The following is a 20,915-nucleotide window of genomic DNA, read 5'->3' as shown; positions in this document are numbered from 1 at the left end:
TTTTAGGCGTTTGATAAATCACATTTTATATTCAGTATTCCCCTCCAGTTTCCCGTGGGTGTCAAATGTGTGTGTTTGTGATTTAAATCTGCTGTCGTAGTAGTTGAGCAAGGATGTTTGTTCACTAAGACCGGGAAGGCAGACAACAACAACAAAGACAGAGCCGGCAAAATATCGTCAGTATCAGGTTGTTTCAGACACTGATGAATTTATAGACTTTTTCTACTATTTTCCTTTTTTACACTGCTCAGGAGGTACTTGGCTGAAAAAAAATATTTCAAAAACTTAGAGAAAAATCACGTTAGCAAACTCAGTTTCCACCTCTACTGCTCCAACCGGAATTCACCAGTGACCGTTATTAACGGTTTGCTCGGTAAACACCAGTTAGCCGCTTGTTTAAATGCTATGACTTCAATTATCATTACTTGTTAATTATACAAAATATTGAACATTTTACGCAGCTACATCTGCTGCTTAGTCCAGGGACTACACATCCTGTTGTGGCAGCACTAAGTGTCTCCCATAGGGGGCGCCAAATAACAGAGAAAGCCGGTAGGGGGAGCGGTTAGCTTTGCTGTGGGTCTGATCATTGGGCTAACTAGGATCTATCAACAAGCTAGTTAGCAAAATAGAGATGGTGAATGCTATCGGTGAGGCAGTGGGAACAAGAGGACGCGGACTCAGGGTTATGCCGGTGTCTCGACAATCATACGACTTTGGACCATTTAAATAACGAGGTAGCTGCATAGACGGTGGTTGTAATTAGCAGCACAATTCATGCAATCGCTGGTGCATAGGAGAGTTTAGGCTCTGACCATCGGGCAAGCTCAGTCAACCTCGCAGGGACAACACGGCTCACTCACCGGTAGGATTGTTTTGCTACTAGCATGCTAGCTTAGCCAAGGTAACGTTAATGAAGTTGCTCCATCGTTTTCCTATGAATGAACATGCTTTATTACAACAAATGCTGTCACACAGCCGTTTTGATGCAGCGTATAATTAGCTCGTCTGTAGTGGTTGCAATTGCAGAGTTACTACGGCAAAAAATGATCGGCGTGTGTTAATTATTGATTGGTAGCTGAAATTAGCTAGTTTAGCCTGTAAGTGGCGCGATCAAATATGAGCAACGTGGAGGAAACAGTAATCCAACGATAGTTGAAACAGTTTGCATTTGCATGTCTCAGATAATAATTCTACACAAAGCATCTGTCTCCAGTTTACAGCTGCCTTATGTTGTGTGTGGATGTTACATTGTTTGTAATATTCAAAAGAACTAATTTCATAATGTATTTACTAACAAGTAACGAGCATGCATGTCCCCTGGATTTTGTTTTTGTGTTGTAAACTATGAAGTTAGCATCTGGATTAGCGCTGTGATCATTCTGTGACTGGTGTGTCCTTCCTCTCAGCAGAGTGGGAGCATGGTGGTTCCGGACAACACCACTGTGGTCCAGCAGCCTGATAATGGTAGCTCCAGTGGTCTCATGGAGAGCTCCCAGCCTGGGTTTAAGGAGGAGGAGGAGGAGGAGCAGGACCTAGCAGAGGTGGAGCTGGAGGAGGTACGCAAGCTGCAGGAGCTTGTTCGCCGACTGGAGGTCCAGAATCAGACGCTCCGCAACAGGGGAAGCAAGAACATCATCCACGGAGGAGCCAGCAGCAACAGCAACCTCACAGCCAGCACCAATTTCAACGAGAGGCTATCTTGTGCAGGGGTGACAAACTCCCACCTCAGGTTGGAGCACAGTGGTGAGCTGGGTGCCAGAGACTTTGAGCTGTCTCCTCCCCCAGACAGCAGCAGCAGTGAGGAGATGTCCCCTCTTCCTGTGGCTACCAGGCTGGAGGAAGAGGAGGATGCAGAGGGGGATGGAGGGCTGTGCGGTGGCTTTCTGACCTTGCCCTGCAGTAACGGACCAGGACAGAGCCAAGTGCAAACTCAGACACCGGAGAGCCCCTCTCAGGATAGTTATGAGTCAGAAACACTTGCAGAGAGCGACTCAGGGGTTGACCAGACTGCCCTGGATGAAGTGGACGTCTTAGATTTGGAAGATGAGTGTGCAGATGTAGAGGAAGAGGACAGTTGGTAGGTTTCATCATCTGTACCAGTCTCTAATCTCCAGCTATGCTCTGACAGTTTCCACTCATTCCACCTGTTTTTTTTTTGGCACTTCACCAAGCTCTGTCAGAGCTAGGTAGATCAGTTTGCTGTTTATAGTCATTTTAGATGTTTGACAAAAGGAGAAGCATACAAAATATGTAGAGCATATGATATTAGCCTCAGTGGAGAGATGCCCACTGCTGTCTATACAGGTAGCAGACAGTATGTTACATTCAGTTATGTTATATTTGAATGTGCAAACAAACAACAGCCCTTGCAGCCACACAAGTCTTTTGCTCAGTTTATGTAAATGTTTTTAATATTGTTTACTCCCCCAAGTGAGAATGACCATCTTAGGTTATTTAGAATTGAAATCTGGCTTAATATTTGGCACATAGAAAAAGCATAGAAGAATTTTGAGGGTTTTTTTTTTATTCCCATCCACAGAGGCAAAGAAGGTGTAATTTGAGCTATTCTTGTACTTGCAAAGCTCAGCTTGTCAGTGGCAAGCTCTTTGATCAACGACTCTTAATGTGTGACTAGGAGGAAAAGAGAAAAGGCGAGTGTCAGAGGAGCGAGAGAGAAGATAAATACTGGAGGCAGCAAAGGAAAGGGCATCCTGGTTTGTACTTAAAGCAGCCAGCCAGAGTGATTTAGTCCCAGAGCGTTTGACACGTGAACAGTGGAGTGGGAGGAGGCTGGTGCTCCTTTTCAGCTGATCTTGGTTCATACAGACTACAGTAGCTCTCATAGGCTGGGTAATCAACAAGCATGACCTAACTGCTGTCTGCTTGGCAGATTTCAATTGGACACAAAGCGACTGTTATTTGTTCATGCTTGGCTAAACCACTCCAGAGTAAGAAATGCAAAACAACCATTTATCGTTCTTTCTTTTTTGTTTTAGATATTCACTGCAGATGTGTGTGATTTTCCCTTGACCAGACCTATATCAGTAATCCGTAAGATTTGTGATACAGTGGCCTAAATATTCACAAAGCTATATCTGCTTTAGTTCATTCCTGCATTCTGGTTCAGTTGAAGCTTACCAAATGCCAATCAGCCTTGTATTGGGACAAGAGAAGCTTTGCTCATTTTCTGGAATTGAATTAGCCGGGTTTAAGTGCCCAAAAGGAACAGTAATAGATGACTAATTACAAATAAGCCATCTTAATTTTATTCTCCCTCATGATGCCAGAGGTCACTTAAGACATGTTTGTGTTGGAGTGTTACTGATGCTGTCCATTTTGTATTGTCTCAAACAGGTACCGTATTGTTTTTCTCGTGGCTAATTTAGCAGCTCAGCCATCGGGCTTAACGGCCAGAGCATTTGTGTCTTATTTCCAGTTTTACATCATTAGCCATACCATATGTGCTTCATGAGGTTATCATAGCCACAACATCCAGTAATCCACGCAGCGACATAATCTGATCTGCTCTGGGCTGGATGCTGTAGCATGGATAAACTGCTTTGGGTGGGATTGCACAGCATGTGATCCAGGGCCCCTTCTGTGACCAACACTGGAACAGGGACAGAAACACAGGCAATGAGGGAAACTTAAAAGGCTCTTGTTGTTATTGGCTTTTGAGAAGTCAGACCCCATCAAATAAGTACTGCATGAATGTGCAATTTAACTCTCTTTCAGACAAAATTGTGATATTTTTGCCAGGCCTCCTTTCCATAAGATTCCCCATGTAGGCCTTGAAGCCACAGAGAGTGTAAACTCCAGGGCTTTTGCTTGCCCACACACACACGCACAGAAGCTGTGCTCTGCGGCATGACGTGTGACCTGGATATTGCTGTCTGCACTGTTGCTTTTCCCAGTGGGAGATTGGTCCTTTTGTGTTTGCCCAATGGGAAGATGATTAGTAGTTGATGAGTCCAGAACTAGTCTGTGTGGGCCTTTGTGTGCCCGCCTCAAAGGTTCAGCCCATGTGACTGCTTTGCTCGTTCAAACGTTCTGGTGAATCAGTGGCTGTTTGCTCTCATCGTGGCCAGACTCCAGCACGGGGCAGCTCTGGACAGATCTCAGAGGAAGCACCAGAGACACCAAGCAAAGAAGTAATTACAGAGATATACCCAGTGCGCCAGTCTCAAGAATTGATTTCATATAGTGATACTGTGTTGCTGCATAGAAGCAGGCTTCCCTTCTATTTTTGAGTTCTCACGGTGAAGTGTAATGCACAGTGATAGCACAGCCCAAACTGAAGACTTCAATAAGAGACTGGATCATTACAAAGATGGAACATAGCTACTACCTAGGCTAGGATGTAATGGAAGCCTAATACATCGGGCAGGAGTTGACAGTACAGACTGACCTTAGTGAAACATGGCAGAGAGAGCAAGATTGTTTTAGACCAATAGGATGGAAGCAAGGGTGTACAAGGATCCACCACTTAATTTGAGGATTTACTCACTCACTGTGTGCTTTGATCACATCACTTCAATACTTGTGAAGCCAGCATGTTTGTTTGATGTAAAAACGTTCTTACCTCAGGTGTCCTTTTGCGTGATAACCTCTTAGTGGCAATTGGCTGATCAAAAGTTCTGTAAGGGTAATGTGTTTATGCCTCTCATGCCTTAGTCATGAGTTCTGTAGACACCCTTAAACACATTGTGTTATTAGGTGCATACCTTACAGACCAGTGAAAAATGTTAATGCGCTAAAGCATTTTCTTATCCACACATTCCACTCTACGCCTAGTTGAATGCTCTCTTGACAGGCATGTTTTAATAAAATGTAAATTAGACTTGCTTCTTTACAACTGCCTCATGGTTATTGTGCTCCTGTATTTTTCATTTCCTCATTTCTTTGTTCATTCTGCTCCTTCTCTCATCCTTTTTGGTTTCTTGTTAATGCTCTACTTTCTACCAGTTAATTTAATTTGTTTAATTTCTCCCTCCTATTTTCAGGTTGTATGTATCTCCTAAGAAGCAAGTGGCAGATCCAGGCCCAGAGTCTCCATTAAAGTGGTGTCGGAAGGTTCTTGACCACCCCAGTCCAGAGACAGAAGTGGCTTGTCGGACCCTGATCAACCGTTTGGATCAGAGTATGCATGCAATATTACTGGCTATACTAGCCATAGATCATTGATGTAACAACACATTGCAGTGTGACTCTTTTATGAAAATGTCGTTATGTGTTAAAATCTTATTTCTTTTCTATGCAAGCCCGAAGCTTATCTATACTTTAAATTTCAACAGCCTTCCTTTTTGAAACAACCCCAATCTCTTGTTTAAAGGTTCTGTGAATTTGTGTTACTGCCTCAGAGACACCTGTCCTAAATCAAGTTCAAAGGCACCTAATTCAACACATTCACTGCAGGGAGATTACCTACACCCTCCTGTGAATGCACTGCAGTCTTATTTACAGCTCATCTCAACTGTGCACACGCCTGCCTCTGAGCTTGTGTGTGTGTGTATGTGTGTGTCTTAGTCGTATTACAGTGCTCAAGAATGGACAGTGAGTGTGTGTGTGTGTGTGTGTGCACCTCCTTGTGTGGACAGAAGTTGTGTTTGATCCAGCACACCCCATTCATTATTTATCCTGCTCGCAGCTCGCGCTTCCTGCACACTGCGGAACTTGAACAACAAAGCTATTCACACCAGAGCTGAATGAGCACATGAAGTCATGGACGGGGTTGGATTACCTTCCCCCTGGGTCAGCTCTCCTTTTTAAATGGCACCATTACACAGCTGTAAGGCCATGAAACTGCCTGGCGGCACAGCACAAATTTCAGCGAAACTGAACAAGCAGTATGGCTGCCCTGAAAGGTGTATGAAACAAGTGAAAGTAATGAAAACAACACCCTAATTTAACTGCACTTTAAACCGTATTTTAACTGTACCTTTTGCATATGAATATAAGATATCAGTCAGGCTGTCACCAAAAAGAAGAGCACACCTATTACTATGTCATATAATCACAATAGGCATGATAAAGTATGATAAAGTTCTGGTATTAAACATGTGATTTCAGTGATGTTGTTTTGTCTTTACCATACTTGGTTGTGTTGTTTCTCTCTGCTCTGGTGAATGACTCATCCTACTGAAGCCTACTTGCTCAAGGGACTTCTAATGTCTCCTCTCCTGTTCTCTGCAGCTTCTCGATGGAGGAACATGTACAGCAGCCCCTCAGCAGACGCTGGCTCTGCAGGCTCAGGCCTGATCTCTCCTGGGTACCACAAATCAACTAACAAATCCCTACTAACCTGTGGCAGCTCAGGTATGGCATGACATTAACACACAGTGCTCTTCATTTTCTACTCAACACAGCACTGGGATTGATGGCAGGTGTTGTAAGGATGCAGGTCAACTGATGTGTTTGAGATGTTATGTGCAGCAGTGCATCAAAATGTGCTGTCGGTGAATATGAAAGGAAAGAGACCCCTTTTCACAGCAGGTATTTTGGCATGAAATAGCAGGGTAAACACAGGTGTTTCTGATGACATAAATTAAGGTTCTGTTCCATGTGAATGTACCAGAGCCTTTCCAGTGAGCCACATTGCACAACACCAAGGCTTAATTAATGTCATTAGTAACACCTGTATTTATCCAGCTATTTCATGTCAAATGGGTGTTGTGAAAAAAGGTCTATTGAAGGTACTACATTGTTTTGTGTTGTGCTTTACTAAGCTCTGTGGAATGTATGATGTTAACGAGCTTGGGGTTGTGGTGGTGTTGGTTATAAATACTTTGCACCCTTGTTATTCCATGCAGTACTTCACAGTATTTAGCACTGCACTGTGCAAAGAGCAACAACACTAATGTTGTTGCGCAGACATTATGAATAACAAATCTTTGCATGAACTTGTAAATGCTTGGCTTGTAGGCGGTGACCCTATCTAATCCCAGACTTTTACATAACCAAATGCCCCTGGATGTTGTTGTGACCGGTTTGTCTCAGTCTGAGTGTTCGGCTTGTGTGCCAGACGGACATGCCTGGCAGGGGAGGGGAGAGGAGCTTTGCATACAGCTTCTCCTGTGCAACATCAGCAGACAGTCCTCTCCAGAGCAACACTTCTGGACAGGGTTGGGGGTTGAAGTAAGGGGTGTCTGGGCAGGAGGAGCATGTTTATCCAAACATGAGCCACATGTGATTGTCAGACAAACACACGAGTGTTGAATCTCAGACTGTGTTCACTTACATAGTTCTGTCTCTTCCTGACTGAGGTGGAGATAACTTGCAAAAAAGTCTATATTTTGCTGGCTTTGAGGTGTGAGATTCAGTTTGTAATAGAGTCATCCTATTGTGTTTGCAGGCCTTATGAGCATGCAGTCAGCCTTGAGCTCTCAGTCCTCCATAGATAGTGAGCTCAGCACATCAGATGACTCCATCTCCATGGGCTACAAGCTGCAGGACCTTACTGATGTCCAGATAATGGCTCGGCTACAGGAGGAGAGTGAGTAGAAGTGTTGCGTACATGATGTTCTGGATGAAAGCCATAACTATGATTCCAAAGGTGAAAGAGTACAGTGCTGTTTATCACAGGTAGCTGATGAAGAAAGAAGACAAGAAGCAAACAAAGTTTGTGTAAACATTTGCGTGTGCCTATCTTGATCCTTATTATACACAAATGTGTGTAGTTTCCATTTAATTCACTTTTTGTATCTACACATTTGGATGGCGCCATATGTGCACATCCTGTATACTTCTTTTGTCTTTTTAATTCAGTTGGTGTTTTTGATCTTAGGCCTGAGGCAGGACTATGCTTCCAGCTCAGCCTCTGCATCACGGCGCAGCTCCACAGCCTCTCTGCAGTCCCTGCGCCGGGGTGGCACCTACAGCGACCAAGAGTTTGACAGCTATAGTATGGAAGATGAAGAAGATGAGTTCTGCTCCCTGCCCCAGCGTCGGCGTCGCTTCACTCCCTCACCCTTGGGTTCACCCCGGTGCCTGTCGCCCTCCACTTCCAACCACGGCCAGGAATACAGCAACCGACTTGGTGCCCCACGTGCAAGAACGCCCAGACGCTCTCTGCAGGGCCCTAGCCCAGAGCTGCTCAAATTTGCCAAGAGTGAGGGTAGGTATTTATCAGTAACTGTACTGCATCCATACACTAGATGCAACCTAGAAAGATCGAGGGCAGGGTATTGGCACTCGTTTTCCGATGCAATGAAGGTTTCAGTTCAGTTCCATATCGATTTAGATGGGGATCTTTCAATAACAATATGAGTTTTAGTTACAGTTTTGTAGCTTATTTATGGCTTTGCGTTGTTGATCTCCCACCATCGTTAGTTTATTTGTGTAAAATGTGTAATTTGGTCAGCTGAGTTTCCATTGGTTAATGATGCAGCAGACAACATCTGCAGCACAGGAGGCACGCTACAAATATCATTTAGGAAAAATCTACTTAAAAAAAAAAGGCTCAGATTGAAAGAGACTGATCTCTGGATTTTAAGAATTGATGTTGGATTGTTCAAATGAAGATCATGATTAATCATCAGTGTTCTTACCCAGCCCTGTAAAGATCAGTGTTACCAACCTAGCGTTTTACTTGTGTACCAAAACTGTAACTATATACCATTGTTGTTAAATGTAGTGTGTATGTGTGGTTCCAGAGGAGTTGAGGCACAGCATGCCTAATCTGGCCCCTCGCACCAGCCTGCGTTCCCTGGAGGCGGTCAGAAACAGCCGCAGCATGGAGGCTAACCTCCAGAGCTCCGGCAACCGCATGTCCTGCCTGAGTCACTCCCCCTCCACAGGTAACCCTCACCTGATCCTCACCAGTCTTCCAGGTACCATATTATGGTACCTTCATTTGTCCTACAGATAGCCCTGCACATTGTCACTCCTGTCCCACAGCATCACCCACCCCAAAATGCTACAGTACCTCAGGTGTCCTCATCTACTAACCAACCTATACATGGGTCATATCTAGTTTCATGAGCTCTGATTACCTGACTCTTTCCCTGAAAGAGTCATCCTCCCTCATGCACCCCTGATAATGCACAGGTAACCTTCCTTGCCCTGTCACCACTCAGGGACCCCTTTCACCCTCCTGCTGCACAGGTGTTCCACTACTTTGCTCCACACTTATCCTTGGTAACTCACTACTCTCCTTTCCAAGGTACAGGCTTGCCTACAACTCCTTACTGCTGCAAACTCGGTTTTGGAACTCGACTACATTGACAATTCCTGTTTTTCTGATGTGTTTTGTAATCTATTATTTTATGCCTTTATCAGATCTGTCTGAAAAAATCTTGAAGCTGGTTTAAGACTCCATCATATCACCATGCCTTTCTTCCACTCAAGGTATGACTTGTAGTCGACTACGTAACAATGGCCAGTCTCCTCTCTCCCTCCGGGCTCCAGTAAAAGCCATGAGCCCTGTGGCCTCCATGACAGCAACTCGTCAGCCATCCAGAGGTCTGCCTGTCATCCAATCATCGTCCACAGGAGGTGTCCGCAGGGTCCAGTCCCCAGGCTCTGCCAATGGGGGAGCATACCTGCCTGGGAGAGCCTCCTCTGCGGCAGGGAAGCCAGCTGTGGGCCGTGGACAAGCTGCACCTGCAGGATCCACCAGGAGCAGACTTTCACAACCCGCCAGGAGGTGAGCACTTCAACTGGACGCTGTAGAATATGACACGGGAGAATATGAATGAAGCATGGCATACATACAACTTAGCCCTAGTGTAGTCTATCCATCCAGTTTGCGTGTAATTTATTGTGGTTTCCAGACTGACACAATCTCTCCTGTCCCTGCACCTCAACACAATGGGTTTGTATGGTTATTCCTCAACAACTTTTTCCAGTAACAGCTTCCTGACATAATCGACCACCCTTGTTGCAAAGAGTTTTGTTGTGAAGTATTTCCTTCCAAAGAGTACCATCAAACTCAATCTGTCTGGCCCGAATTTATACTCATTGGGGTGAAGAAATAAAGTTTCTGGTGTTCTTTGCTAGCAAATACTTAACAACAAAACTTACCATCCCTGAGGGCTGTGGATGACATTGGGTATCTGTGTGATTGTTGTTGGAAGAAGCTGTTGCTTTTGAGTTTTTCACGTGTCATTTTTTAATGGCTGGAGCTGCACAAGTGACTACCTATCCGGCTTCATTGTATTGAACTGTGATCAGAATAGAAACCTCACCAGATTACACATAAGTGGGTGGAAGAGATGTTTTTTGTTATTTTATTTTATTGTATGTTATTTTATTTTGTTGATTTGTTTTAAACTCTGAATCATTACAATTTTGTGCTTTTTTGTGCGTTTGAGAAAATATTATATTAGTATTACTCGGATAAACTTGATGAACAAGTTTCATCTGTATAGCATCTCCTGTGCAAGAATACTAACTTCTTGTTTTTTTGATAGGTCTTTGGGCATGACTAAGATCTCAGATGAATCGTGGAAAGATGGGTGTTACTGAACTTAACCGGTGATGAAGGATGGCCACTGCTGAAACCTCCACCTCACCTCTCTCCTTTACCTCACGTAGTACAAAGAACACAACCGCTGTACGTAAATGTACTGTACTGCCTCCCAGTCCCTCGTGTCAGACTGGAGCACTGGGCTGCACTGGATCTGTAGATACGACTCATCTCGTTCCCTTGCATGAAACATTCTCACCCCACCAACAGAGAGGGAAGGAGATACAGGCAGACGTGAAGGCACACATACACACTCCATTTATAGTATGGACCAATTCAGAGCTTCCAGAAGATTTGTTTGTGTCAATATCAATTATTTTTATGGTAACTGTGAGAGACTGCTGGAATAATAAGGGTTGTAATGACTTTATTCTTTTTTTTGTAATTGAAATGAAGACATGGCTGGTTTGTCCATTTTTCTGTGAATTTCTTCTAGATGAAGATGAAATGAAAGTTGCATGCTTGGTTTTGTTGTTTTTCTTCTTCTCTACATTATATGGTGCAGCCTCTACATCATTCTGTACTTGCAATATGTCCAATCTTCCAAATTCCCCACAGTGATATGTGTGGATTTATGAATGTTTGGGTGGTTTGTTGTAAAAATCTCTTTAGATTTGTCTTGTGTTTTGCTCATTGCTGACACAGCAATGCAACTTCTGTAGACCACACTGCCCTTATAACTACCACTATAAAAAGAGGAAATGTTTGTGCCAAGGTGCATTTCAGCTGCAACTCTTTCTAATTTCGGAAGTAACCTTGGTCAAAGACGGTACTGTTAAGGTACTGCATTTTCCAGGTGTTTGTACTGCATATCTAGAGGTGGATTTGAGTATTTGCTTTTGGATACCACTGTAATAAAGAAAATGATTATGCACGAAGGCCTTTGTCTTATAGACAGCTATGCACCCTCATGCAGAGTGCCTCTGAAAATAAGGAGCTGTTATGAAAATTAATAAAGTCTACCCTAAAACCCCGTTTGTCTGTGTAATTATTTTTCATCCAGAAAACATACAGCCAAAATGAATTTGTATCATGAATACTTTAATTACAGCACTGCATCCCTGACAAACTGGACGTAAGGGCTGTAGTCCTGTCACTGGCTTCCGGTTAATTGCAGTGCGTCAGTCTATCAAGTAGTTCTGAATTGAATGCTCAATGCTGCCCCACCACTTTTGACAAAATGGCCTACAGGCCTCATCTGCGCACACCGACTTACAGCGCATAGTTTGTAACCACATCTAAAGTTTTATTAAGCAGTCTGGTACCATGGCTATTTTGAGACAGAGAGCATCCAATAAATAAGTTGTCATCAACAGAATGATTGTGTTAATACAACTCTGCTCTCTTATGCATGACGCAAATAGTAAGGGATCAGCGGTAAACGAGGCCACGCATTGTCTGCCCCCCGCCCTCCCTCTGCTTGTCAGGAAGCAACCTGATTGGCCGAGGCCTAGCAAAGAGTGCCCGGGGATCCAAAACTGCAGGCCGCACTTAGCTTACCGTCAAAAATAAACCAAAACAATAACAGACAAAACCGACAAGTGGGAGAAACGCCGATATACTCGGAAGACGTCGTTATCAGGTAAAATTATTTTGAATTGATTAGAAAGGTACACTGAATACGGCGCAAGGGCCCAGTCGGCCGTAGCGGGCCTCTTTCAGCCTCGTCTGAAAACAACATGGTAGATAATGCGGCACAGGCAGCTGTGGCTAGGTTAGCAAGCTAGCTAGCCGACCAGACGGTCGTTGTCGCTCATAATACAGCGAAATTCGTTTGAAAGTGTGCTACGACGATATATTGTTTTGTCAATTATTGTGCGCAATTCAAGATTGCTGTATTGTACTGTTGAAAATATGCTCCACTGCCCATAAAGGGATCGATTATCGAAATCCTGATGTTAGCCATTAGGCTAAACAAAATGGCGATGGGTGACAGCCCTAGCCTACTTGCTAGTTAGCCCCAGTGGGTGGAGGGCGGTAGCCGCCCTAGTATGTATTGCATAACATTTGCAGTGCTTTCATTGGCGGCCATAAACTCGGAGCATGTGTAGTCTGTTGCATAGAGCCCTGTGTATAACACCTTATCACTATTTTAATACAACAGATAGACCATAATAGGTCGGCGGTTGCACAGTGGCACCGAGTTTCGCTCCAAAATGAGGTATTCGCCCTCTGAAAATGCACATACTCCAAGCCGCTGCAGGCATTAGACTTTGGGCTCATTTTAGACTGTCATGTGACGACGATGCATTTCCTCCTATAAAGCAATAGTGCCGCTCCACTCTCGCAAGCTAGCTATTACACTGTCCGTGAGGTCGGTCTCAGGAGGTAGACTTTTGTGTTGGCTGGGCTCTGGTTATGAGGCTCAAATATCTCCAGGTGTAGCTGTCCTCAGGGTGGAGCTGCCCGTACTGCTCCCCATAGGCACCGGCTGGAGCCAATGGGCAGACACATAGCAGCGGTCCGCCACAATGGCATCAGACAGGGGACTTCCGCAGTTGGCACACAAATTGCACCCAGGCAGATATGTGTTGTTGCACCAGTGCTACTCACAAATATAATTTGCAAGGCACACAATAAATTTTTGGTCGCACATGCAAGTGATATGGTTGTACTTTGGGCTTTTCTCTTTTGTTGCACTGGTGTGGAGAAATATCAGCTTTGTATCTCAAGCTTAATACCACAATAAGTATATTTCAGTTTGTTACAGCTTTGAATGTGTACAGTCACTTACTTTTGATTTTCTATTTGTTTGCATTTATAAGACTTGGTTATTTCAAACCCCATTTACTTAAAGCATGCTCACTATCCTCATTCTAAAATCAGCATGCTGCATACATGCTTATTTGTACCACTTGTTTGTGTGTCCCCTTGTCAGAAGGATTGTTTCTCCTGATGGAAGGAAGCATGATAAATAACCTATTGGTTTTATTCTAGAGAGTCTTGGCATCAAATGTGAAGGTATGTATGTCATTATCTAATCAGCGCGACCTACTTTGCATTCCCAGTTTTATATTCACTTTCGTTTTGAGTAATGCACACAACCAGATGAAATACAAAACTTTGTGTGTAACTGTATTTTCCAGTCTGTTTCTGAACAAAGACATGGACCAAGGTGGAGGGGTGTTGGAGCTACACACTCAGGAGCTGAAGATGCCCCATACTATGATCATGCAAGACTTTGGTGGGTAGGATGAGCAGGCTTGATGTAGTCTATCATAGTGTAAACAGCACATCATTTCATATATGCAAATATAGGTTATATTTCCATAGAATAATATTATGATTTCATTAATTGAAGCTCTGTGCTATGCAGCTCTCGTTCCCTGCTCCCTTTATGTATTTTGATTGGTTGGCTGATTTTATTTCATGTAAGAAAGATACATCAAATCATAAGATGTAAATTATACCCAGAGGATAACATATACAACTATCTACAATACTTACTTCCAGCATGGTCCTCAACATGGTGTCAGGACAAGACATACAACAGACAAATAATCAAATTCAGATTTGCAATTTAATACATGCCAATATTTGTATTTGCAGTTGCAGGAATGGGAGGCCTGGCTCACATCGACGGGGAACACATTGTGGTTTCCGTTCCTGAGGGTATGCTTCTGTCTGATGTGATGACAGATGAGGGCATCCTGCTGGAGCATGGCCTGGAGGTGGAGGGCCTGGAGACTCAGGTGGTGGAAGGCCTAGAGACAGAGGTGGTGGAAGGCCTTGAGACTGAGGTGGTGGAGAGCTTAGAGACAGATGTAGAAGGCCTGGAGGCAGAAGTGGTGGAAGGTTTGCAGACCCAGGTGGTAGAGCTGGAGGCTCAGGTTGTTGAGGGCCTAGAGGGTGAAGTGGAAGTGGAAGGTCTAGAGGCCCAGGTGGTCGAGGGTCTGGAAACTGAGGTAGACGTCGAGGACCTGGAAGCTCATGTTGTTGAGGGCCTGGAAGAGGAGGTGGAAGTGGAAGGCTTGGAGGCAGAGGTGGTTGAAGGTCTAGAGGTAGATGTAGAAGGCCTACAGTCTGAAGGGGTAGAGAGCCATGAAATGAGCCACGAGGACATGGTGACCTCAGAACACAGTGTGATCATGCCTGAGAATATTCTGGGCACAGAGGTTGCTATAGAGGAAGCTCTTGACCCTCATCACCACCATGTCCTGACCTCAGACCTCATCCAGGACCCAAGCCACCACCATGATGACATGCCAGACCAGGTTTTTGTGGCAGAGCTCCTGTCTGAGCACCAGGACAACACCCTGGACCAGCAGCTTGTGTCTGAGGGGGTGATGGTGGCAGAGGCCAACTCCGAGACAATTATCCATGAGCAGCTGCCAACTGAAGCTGTCACGCTGCAGACAGACGAGGATGATGATGCAAGAAGCAGCTCTGAGGACTACCTCATGATCTCTTGTGAGTGAGGCAGCTTGCCATATGATGGCACACTTTAATTTCTAAACACTGCTCTTGTGTAACATAATCTTTATCAATACTGAGATACAATTTTGAATAACCAAGGCGGGAACATGTTCTTGTATTATTCTAGTGGATGAGGTTGGTGAAAAGCTGGACATAGGAGACACTCCCCTGGAGATCAGCACAGAGGTGATGGAGGACAAGGAAACCAAAGATGAGGATGGATCTGAGGTCATAAAAGTCTACATTTTCAAAGCTGAGGCAGATGATGATCTCGGCAAGTGGATGACTAATTTCACAATCTGCTGGCAACATACAACAATACCTGTAGATTTCAACCTTGAACAATTGTCTGTGGTTCACGTCTTTGACTGAATATATTATATATTTTTTTATAATTTATTATTGTTTCCCCAGGTGGAACAGAGGTGATAACAGAGGATGATTACCAGAACGGCCATCCTGATCTGGAGGCTGCTTCTTCAGGCAGACTGGGTGTTGGCCGTGACAAGATGGTCTACATGGCAGTCAAGAACCATCCAAAAGAAGATGACGATGATGACGACGATGATGAAAGTGATGATGATGACGACATCAGTACGTTTTCTTTTGAAACAGCCTCCCGATCAAACAGTTGAAATTGACACTTAGTCACCCAGGTCCCTTTCAGTGGTAGGAGGGAGTTGAACAGATTTTCTCTGTTACTGATCATAGATGAAATAAACATGGCTGCACAGGTGTATAACAAGGTGGTTGTAGATCAAGAGGAGGAAGCTGCACAGCAGCAAGCTAGATGACTCCCTAAACAAAAAAACAAAACAAAAAAAAAGAAGTTTGTGCCTGTGTCCTGGGCAAATTCTTCGAACATAACAAACTTGGTTGTACACCACCTTTTATAGCATTAAAATATAACAGAAGAAGCTTTAACATTCACATAGGGCTTTCTGATCAGGTTCCATGGTAATAAGTCTTCCATTCTGCTGATGTCCATGCAGGTAACAGCATTGATCCAGTGAAGAATGGAACAGCCACGCCTTTTTTACAGATCCGAGAAGGATTGGGCACCAACCGGGCCCTCAAAGCCAAGGCTAAGAAAAAGAAGAAGGGAGAGACACGGCAGTGTCAGACTGGTATGAGCAGCATTAACACTGGGGCTCATGTAGAGGGTTGTGTGATGATGGGAATGGCATTACAGAGTGGCTGACCCCAAATTTCATACTATTCTGAACTAATGCATGCTATCTGCTCAAACCTTTCTCCCAGCTGTTATCATCGGCCCTGATGGCATGCCTCTGACCGTCTATCCATGCCACATCTGCGGAAAGAAGTTCCGTTCCCGAGGCTTTCTCAAATGCCATATGAAGAACCACCCTGACCACCTGCTTAAGAAGAAGTACCAGTGCACAGACTGCGATTTCACCACAAACAAGAAAGTCAATTTCCACAACCACTTGGAGAGCCACAAGTTGTTGAGCCACCACAGCGAGCGGTCTCCCGAATACACAGAGTATACACGCCGCTACCATGAGTCCAGCCCCTTGGGTTCCGATAAGCTCATCGTGAAGGACCGGGAGCCCAAACTGCATCATTGCAAGTACTGTGATTATGAGACGGCCGAGCAGGGCCTGCTCAACCGTCACCTGCTTGCTGTGCACAGCAAGAACTTTGCACATGTGTGTGTGGAGTGCGCCAAAGGCTTCCGTCACCCATCAGAGCTGAAGAAGCATATGCGGACCCACACAGGTGAGAAGCCCTACCACTGCCCGCACTGTGAGTTCCGCTGTGCAGATCAGTCCAACCTAAAGACTCACATCAAGAGCAAGCATGGCGCAGACCTGCCCTTCAAGTGCAGCCACTGCCCCCAGGCCTATGCTGATGCACGGGAGCTGCAGCGTCATATAGAGATGGTGCAAGGCCATAAGACCCACCAGTGTCCGCACTGTGAGCACAAGAGCACCAATTCCAGTGACCTGAAGCGCCACATCATCTCCGTGCACACCAAGGACTTCCCTCACCAGTGTGACGTGTGTGAGAAGGGCTTTCACAGGCCCTCAGAGTTGAAGAAACACGCGGAGACACACAAGGGCAACAAGGTGCACCAATGCAGGCATTGTAACTTCAATGCTCCCGACACCTTCACCCTGAGTCGCCACATCCTGTCCTTGCATACTAAGGACTTACCGTTTAAGTGCAAGCGTTGCCGGCGAGGCTTCCGGCAGCCTGCGGAGCTGAAGAAGCACATGAAGACACACAGTGGTAGAAAGGTTTACCAGTGCCAGTATTGTGAGTACAACAGTACGGACGCTTCTGGCTTCAAACGCCATGTCATCTCCATCCACACCAAGGACTACCCTCACCGCTGTGACTACTGCACCAAGGGCTTTAGGAGGCCTTCAGAGAAGAGCCAGCACATAGCCAGGCATCACAAAGACATGTTGATGTAATGTCATCGCGCGTGCACACACAAACACACACTCCTCTTTCCTGAGTAAATCTGTGTCACACACCCAGAGATAATTTTAGTCTATTAACAAAGGAACGATGGATATAGACTGTTGATGATGATAATGCCGTTCTAACTGACCATTCTGTGTTCTGTGGTGAAATGGGTCTAATCTACCCCCAAGGACAATGCAAGAGTGCATTTTTAGGTGGGGGTGAATTTAAAAAAAAGTGTATACACTTAGTGGGACAGCTGTAAATTTTGTCTTGTTTTGTTGCAGAAAAAAATCACATATGAACATATATTCAGGGTTTCAAATTTCTATATTTTTATACCCACTCAGCTGAAATGCTGCAAGATGATGACTGTGTCCTGTAAAATAGAAAGTGGTGCTTTGTGAACGTCATGCCAGTTCTTCAGATGATGTGGAATGAGTACAGGAGAAGTTTGCCTCCAGAGTACCAACTAGGATCCCTTTCCCCCTACTAACCAGCTTTTACCCTGACATTTGTTTTAAATGCCATCATGTCATTTCTTCAAGGAGCAGGGCCATTTGCAAGATTAAAAAAAAAAAAAAAAAAAGGTTTGGAACAATGTTTACATATGTAACGCACCTTAAAAGGATATTTCATAATCTAATAGTTGTACTTCTGTACACTGATGTTCCTCCTAAGCCTGCACACTCATGGTGTGCCACTTAAATTATCATGTACAATGTATATTCAGTCAGATGGCTAAACATTGAATATGGACTTTATAACTGGTCAGATCATCAATGTCTAGAGAAATGGAGGGAAAAAGGTGCCGTTGATATATTAGTGGAATATCCCTTTAGTGTACAATGCATTTCTGACAAATCTGCGTTTGTCCCTTCTATGGTGCAGATTATTAATCAGTTTATTAATGTTAGGTGAGCTTGACCGAGGGGTGGCGTCAGAATTTGTGGAACCCCCCGAAGTGGTATCTGACTGCCACTGTAGGAGGCATATGTGTGTGATGTTACCTAAGACACAGACGTGCTCTCTCAGCTAACTGTTTGATTGCAATCATGCCTTAACATCTGTTGGTCTTTTTTCCCCAAGCACTGAACTCAGCTAATCAGAAAACAAGTGATTTTTTAAGTCTCAAACATGCTGTATCAGTACCATTCTCTGAGAGATTATGTTTGAGTCGGTAGAAAGCACTTTAAATGTGTTTTATTTTTATTATTTTTTTTTTAATTACATGTATGGGGAATATATATAAACATATAGTCCCTGGATAATAAACAATTACTGAACATTGTGAGTGGATAAAGAGTGTTGTGAGTATTATCTCCTAGCAGGTGGGAATGTACATTATTCCATCGAAATTGAATTGTCATTGAAAGTGGTGACTGAAACCATCTATTGTTATGTTCTATGGATAAGTGATTGGGTTTTGTGTTTGTGCTCACTAACATCAATTTTCCAGACCCTGGTCCTACATAACTGAATCCCAAACATGGGATTGTACCCTTGAACTCAATGGTCAACATATTGGCATTAGTCTTAAAAGTATGCACATATGCTGTCTCCATAAAATTAATTGTGGTATATATTAAAGATCCATGCATTTCGTGTACCTTAGTCTATTTTTATTTCAGTCTGATTGTGGATAAACTACTGGTGGGGAGGAACCAAAATAAACAATTATCTTTTTATATCCTGTTTGTTGATTTTGTCCTGCAAATTGAAATGTCCTCTAGATGGCAGCCTATCTCCTCTCTGCCTCTGGTTTAGTTTTTCACCAAAATGAAGGCACAGAAAAAAGGTTACATTGCACCATACATTCCTGTCTTATTCCATTAGGTTTGCTGTTTTCCCTGGGGTGACATTATCCTGCATAGTTTTAATAAATGAGTTCTGTATGCAAGTATTAATTGTCCAGGTTGGACATTTTAGTGAAATATTGAAGCTTTTTCAAATTTGTAGTGATGACCTCAACCATCAGCCTTTTATCCACATCGCTCTCACATTCTCACATTGCTTCAGCGGAGGTTTGTCCATTTTAACAGGATTTCATATGATTGTGGCCTTAAAACAGCAGTTGCACCCTTTTCACCAGTTTTGAGTAAAGCTGACACAATGGACCTTGGAGCACTATTTGTCATTGTAAAGAATGCTGTTTGCATGCCTTAAACCAGTTTCTGCTTAATGTTTTGTGGCAGAGTGAGCAGTGTTAATTCAGCAGTCAACTCTTGATGAGTCAATGAAGGAATACAAGTCATGCAGTGGAGGAGTACACATTTGGCATGAGCTCCCATTGGCAACTGGCCCCAAGCGTGTCAGGATGCCTCCTCATGCACCCATGGAGAATTATTTCCTAATAAAATAAATGAGTACATGACTTACAAAACATACTTATTTCATCCTGGCTTCTTGAATTCCTAAGTTAATTATCATCTGTCAATCACATGTAGGTCTGTAGCTACAGCTATGAACTCTAAACACATACACACTTTACATAGTTTGACCCTGTAGACAGTGTAGGCTGTGTCATTTTTGAACTGGCCTGAGCTTTGCTTTAGAAGTTATATTTGGACCCCAGTCACTCATCAGTTTAAAGTGATATAAAACTCCAAATTGGTGTTTCAGAGGTTTAAATTTCTTTTACAATGTTATTTAAAAAAAAAAAAAAATCTGCTATTCCAAAACATATATGCAACCCAAGACAGAATATGACCATAATGCTCAAAATGGGTTTTATTGGCAGTAAAGGTGGCATGCATACTATTATTTTTTGTTGTTGTTTTTGCTATTTCAATAAAGCCATCAGTCAACACTGATCATACTCCTGCTTTTGTTATTGTTTTCACGTTGTTGGGGTGTGCATGGGTTTACAAGTGACTGACATCTGTAACATTTGTAACACAATGTAACAGAGCCTACAAGCACCATGTTTTCCCCTGCAAATGCATGCAGACAAAACCACTGCTCGCTGTGCAAACACCATTGCACATTTTTAATTTTCACCTAGTCATGATTCCTCCATAGCCACCAAATGGCTCATAGAAGCCTACATGGACATTTCATGTGGTGGAAACCCTGGCATATCGTGCAACAACATGGGAATGCTGGCAAATTTAATGACAATGACCAGGTTCTCTTTGACCTCTGACCTCTTGTATTGGGTTTGACCCTAATATAAACAAAACAAGGACATAATGCTTCACAGTTTCAAGATAGTAACACCTTAACTAGACTCCTTACCCCCTTGTTGCCCAACACCAAGTGAAGCATTTGGCCAGTGCTGGCTATAGTCATCCAACATACATCATAATGACCACTTATTACATCAATATTGTGTTATGAAAAAAAGAAGGAAAAACAAAACTTTAAAGTAATCATCACAATGGCAACTGCTGTGTTATGACTGCTGGTCATTGTGTTGTATAGTCTATGAGTATAGCCAGCACTGGCAGGAATGGGTCACTTCATCTAAAGGACAGGGAAACAAAACAGTATTGACACTGTATTACTGGAATGTTCACGATATTAGGAACAGCAGCATCAGAGTTGCAGGTGATATCATATTATGTGCAGCTGTCTGAAATTCCCCAGCTGATACGAG

General features: G+C 43.7%; 2 protein-coding genes across 9 annotated transcripts; both read left to right on the top strand.

The window, feature by feature from the left end:
* The first annotated feature begins 556 nt into the window (after positions 1 to 556).
* Positions 557 to 11,439, top strand: LOC115366576 (SLAIN motif-containing protein-like). 6 transcript variants are annotated; one of them, XM_030062090.1, is made up of 9 exons: positions 557 to 737; positions 1,413 to 2,080; positions 5,007 to 5,143; positions 6,196 to 6,318; positions 7,355 to 7,495; positions 7,787 to 8,116; positions 8,655 to 8,798; positions 9,349 to 9,646; positions 10,413 to 11,439. In XM_030062090.1, exons 1-9 carry the CDS (start codon positions 642 to 644, stop codon positions 10,465 to 10,467), a joined length of 1,992 nt encoding a protein of 663 aa, XP_029917950.1. In that variant the 5' UTR covers positions 557 to 641; the 3' UTR covers positions 10,468 to 11,439. The 6 variants fall into 6 exon arrangements, with proteins under 6 accessions (XP_029917950.1, XP_029917951.1, XP_029917948.1 ...); XM_030062091.1 differs by having other exon boundaries at positions 1,410 to 2,080; positions 9,409 to 9,646; XM_030062088.1 differs by having other exon boundaries at positions 1,410 to 2,080.
* Positions 11,440 to 11,878: 439 nt separating this feature from the next.
* On the top strand, positions 11,879 to 19,005 carry znf711 (zinc finger protein 711). 3 transcript variants are annotated; one of them, XM_030061387.1, is made up of 8 exons: positions 11,879 to 12,050; positions 13,406 to 13,429; positions 13,555 to 13,652; positions 14,018 to 14,878; positions 15,012 to 15,158; positions 15,299 to 15,478; positions 15,877 to 16,011; positions 16,145 to 19,005. In XM_030061387.1, the coding sequence occupies exons 3-8, from the start codon at positions 13,574 to 13,576 to the stop codon at positions 17,323 to 17,325; spliced, it is 2,583 nt and encodes an 860-aa protein (XP_029917247.1). In that variant the 5' UTR covers positions 11,879 to 12,050; positions 13,406 to 13,429; positions 13,555 to 13,573; the 3' UTR covers positions 17,326 to 19,005. The 3 variants fall into 3 exon arrangements, with proteins under 3 accessions (XP_029917247.1, XP_029917246.1, XP_029917245.1); XM_030061386.1 differs by having other exon boundaries at positions 13,350 to 13,429; XM_030061385.1 differs by having other exon boundaries at positions 13,347 to 13,429.
* The last annotated feature ends 1,910 nt before the right edge of the window (positions 19,006 to 20,915 follow it).

This window comes from Myripristis murdjan, chromosome 10 (assembly GCF_902150065.1).
Source record: "Myripristis murdjan chromosome 10, fMyrMur1.1, whole genome shotgun sequence".
Taxonomy (NCBI): Eukaryota; Metazoa; Chordata; class Actinopteri; order Holocentriformes; family Holocentridae; genus Myripristis; species Myripristis murdjan.
This window is presented reverse-complemented; position numbering and strand designations above follow the sequence as displayed.

Coding starts and splice junctions, on each gene's coding strand:
- LOC115366576 (XM_030062088.1), top strand. CDS start 642: ATGCTATCGGTGAGGCAGTGGGAACAAGAGGACGCGGACTCAGGGTTA. Junction 5,144..6,195: donor GATCAACCGTTTGGATCAGA/GTATGCATGCAA, acceptor TGTTCTCTGCAG/CTTCTCGATGGAGGAACATG. Junction 7,496..7,786: donor GGCTCGGCTACAGGAGGAGA/GTGAGTAGAAGT, acceptor TTTTGATCTTAG/GCCTGAGGCAGGACTATGCT.
- znf711 (XM_030061387.1), top strand. CDS start 13,574: ATGGACCAAGGTGGAGGGGTGTTGGAGCTACACACTCAGGAGCTGAAG. Junction 13,653..14,017: donor TATGATCATGCAAGACTTTG/GTGGGTAGGATG, acceptor TTGTATTTGCAG/TTGCAGGAATGGGAGGCCTG. Junction 14,879..15,011: donor GGACTACCTCATGATCTCTT/GTGAGTGAGGCA, acceptor GTATTATTCTAG/TGGATGAGGTTGGTGAAAAG.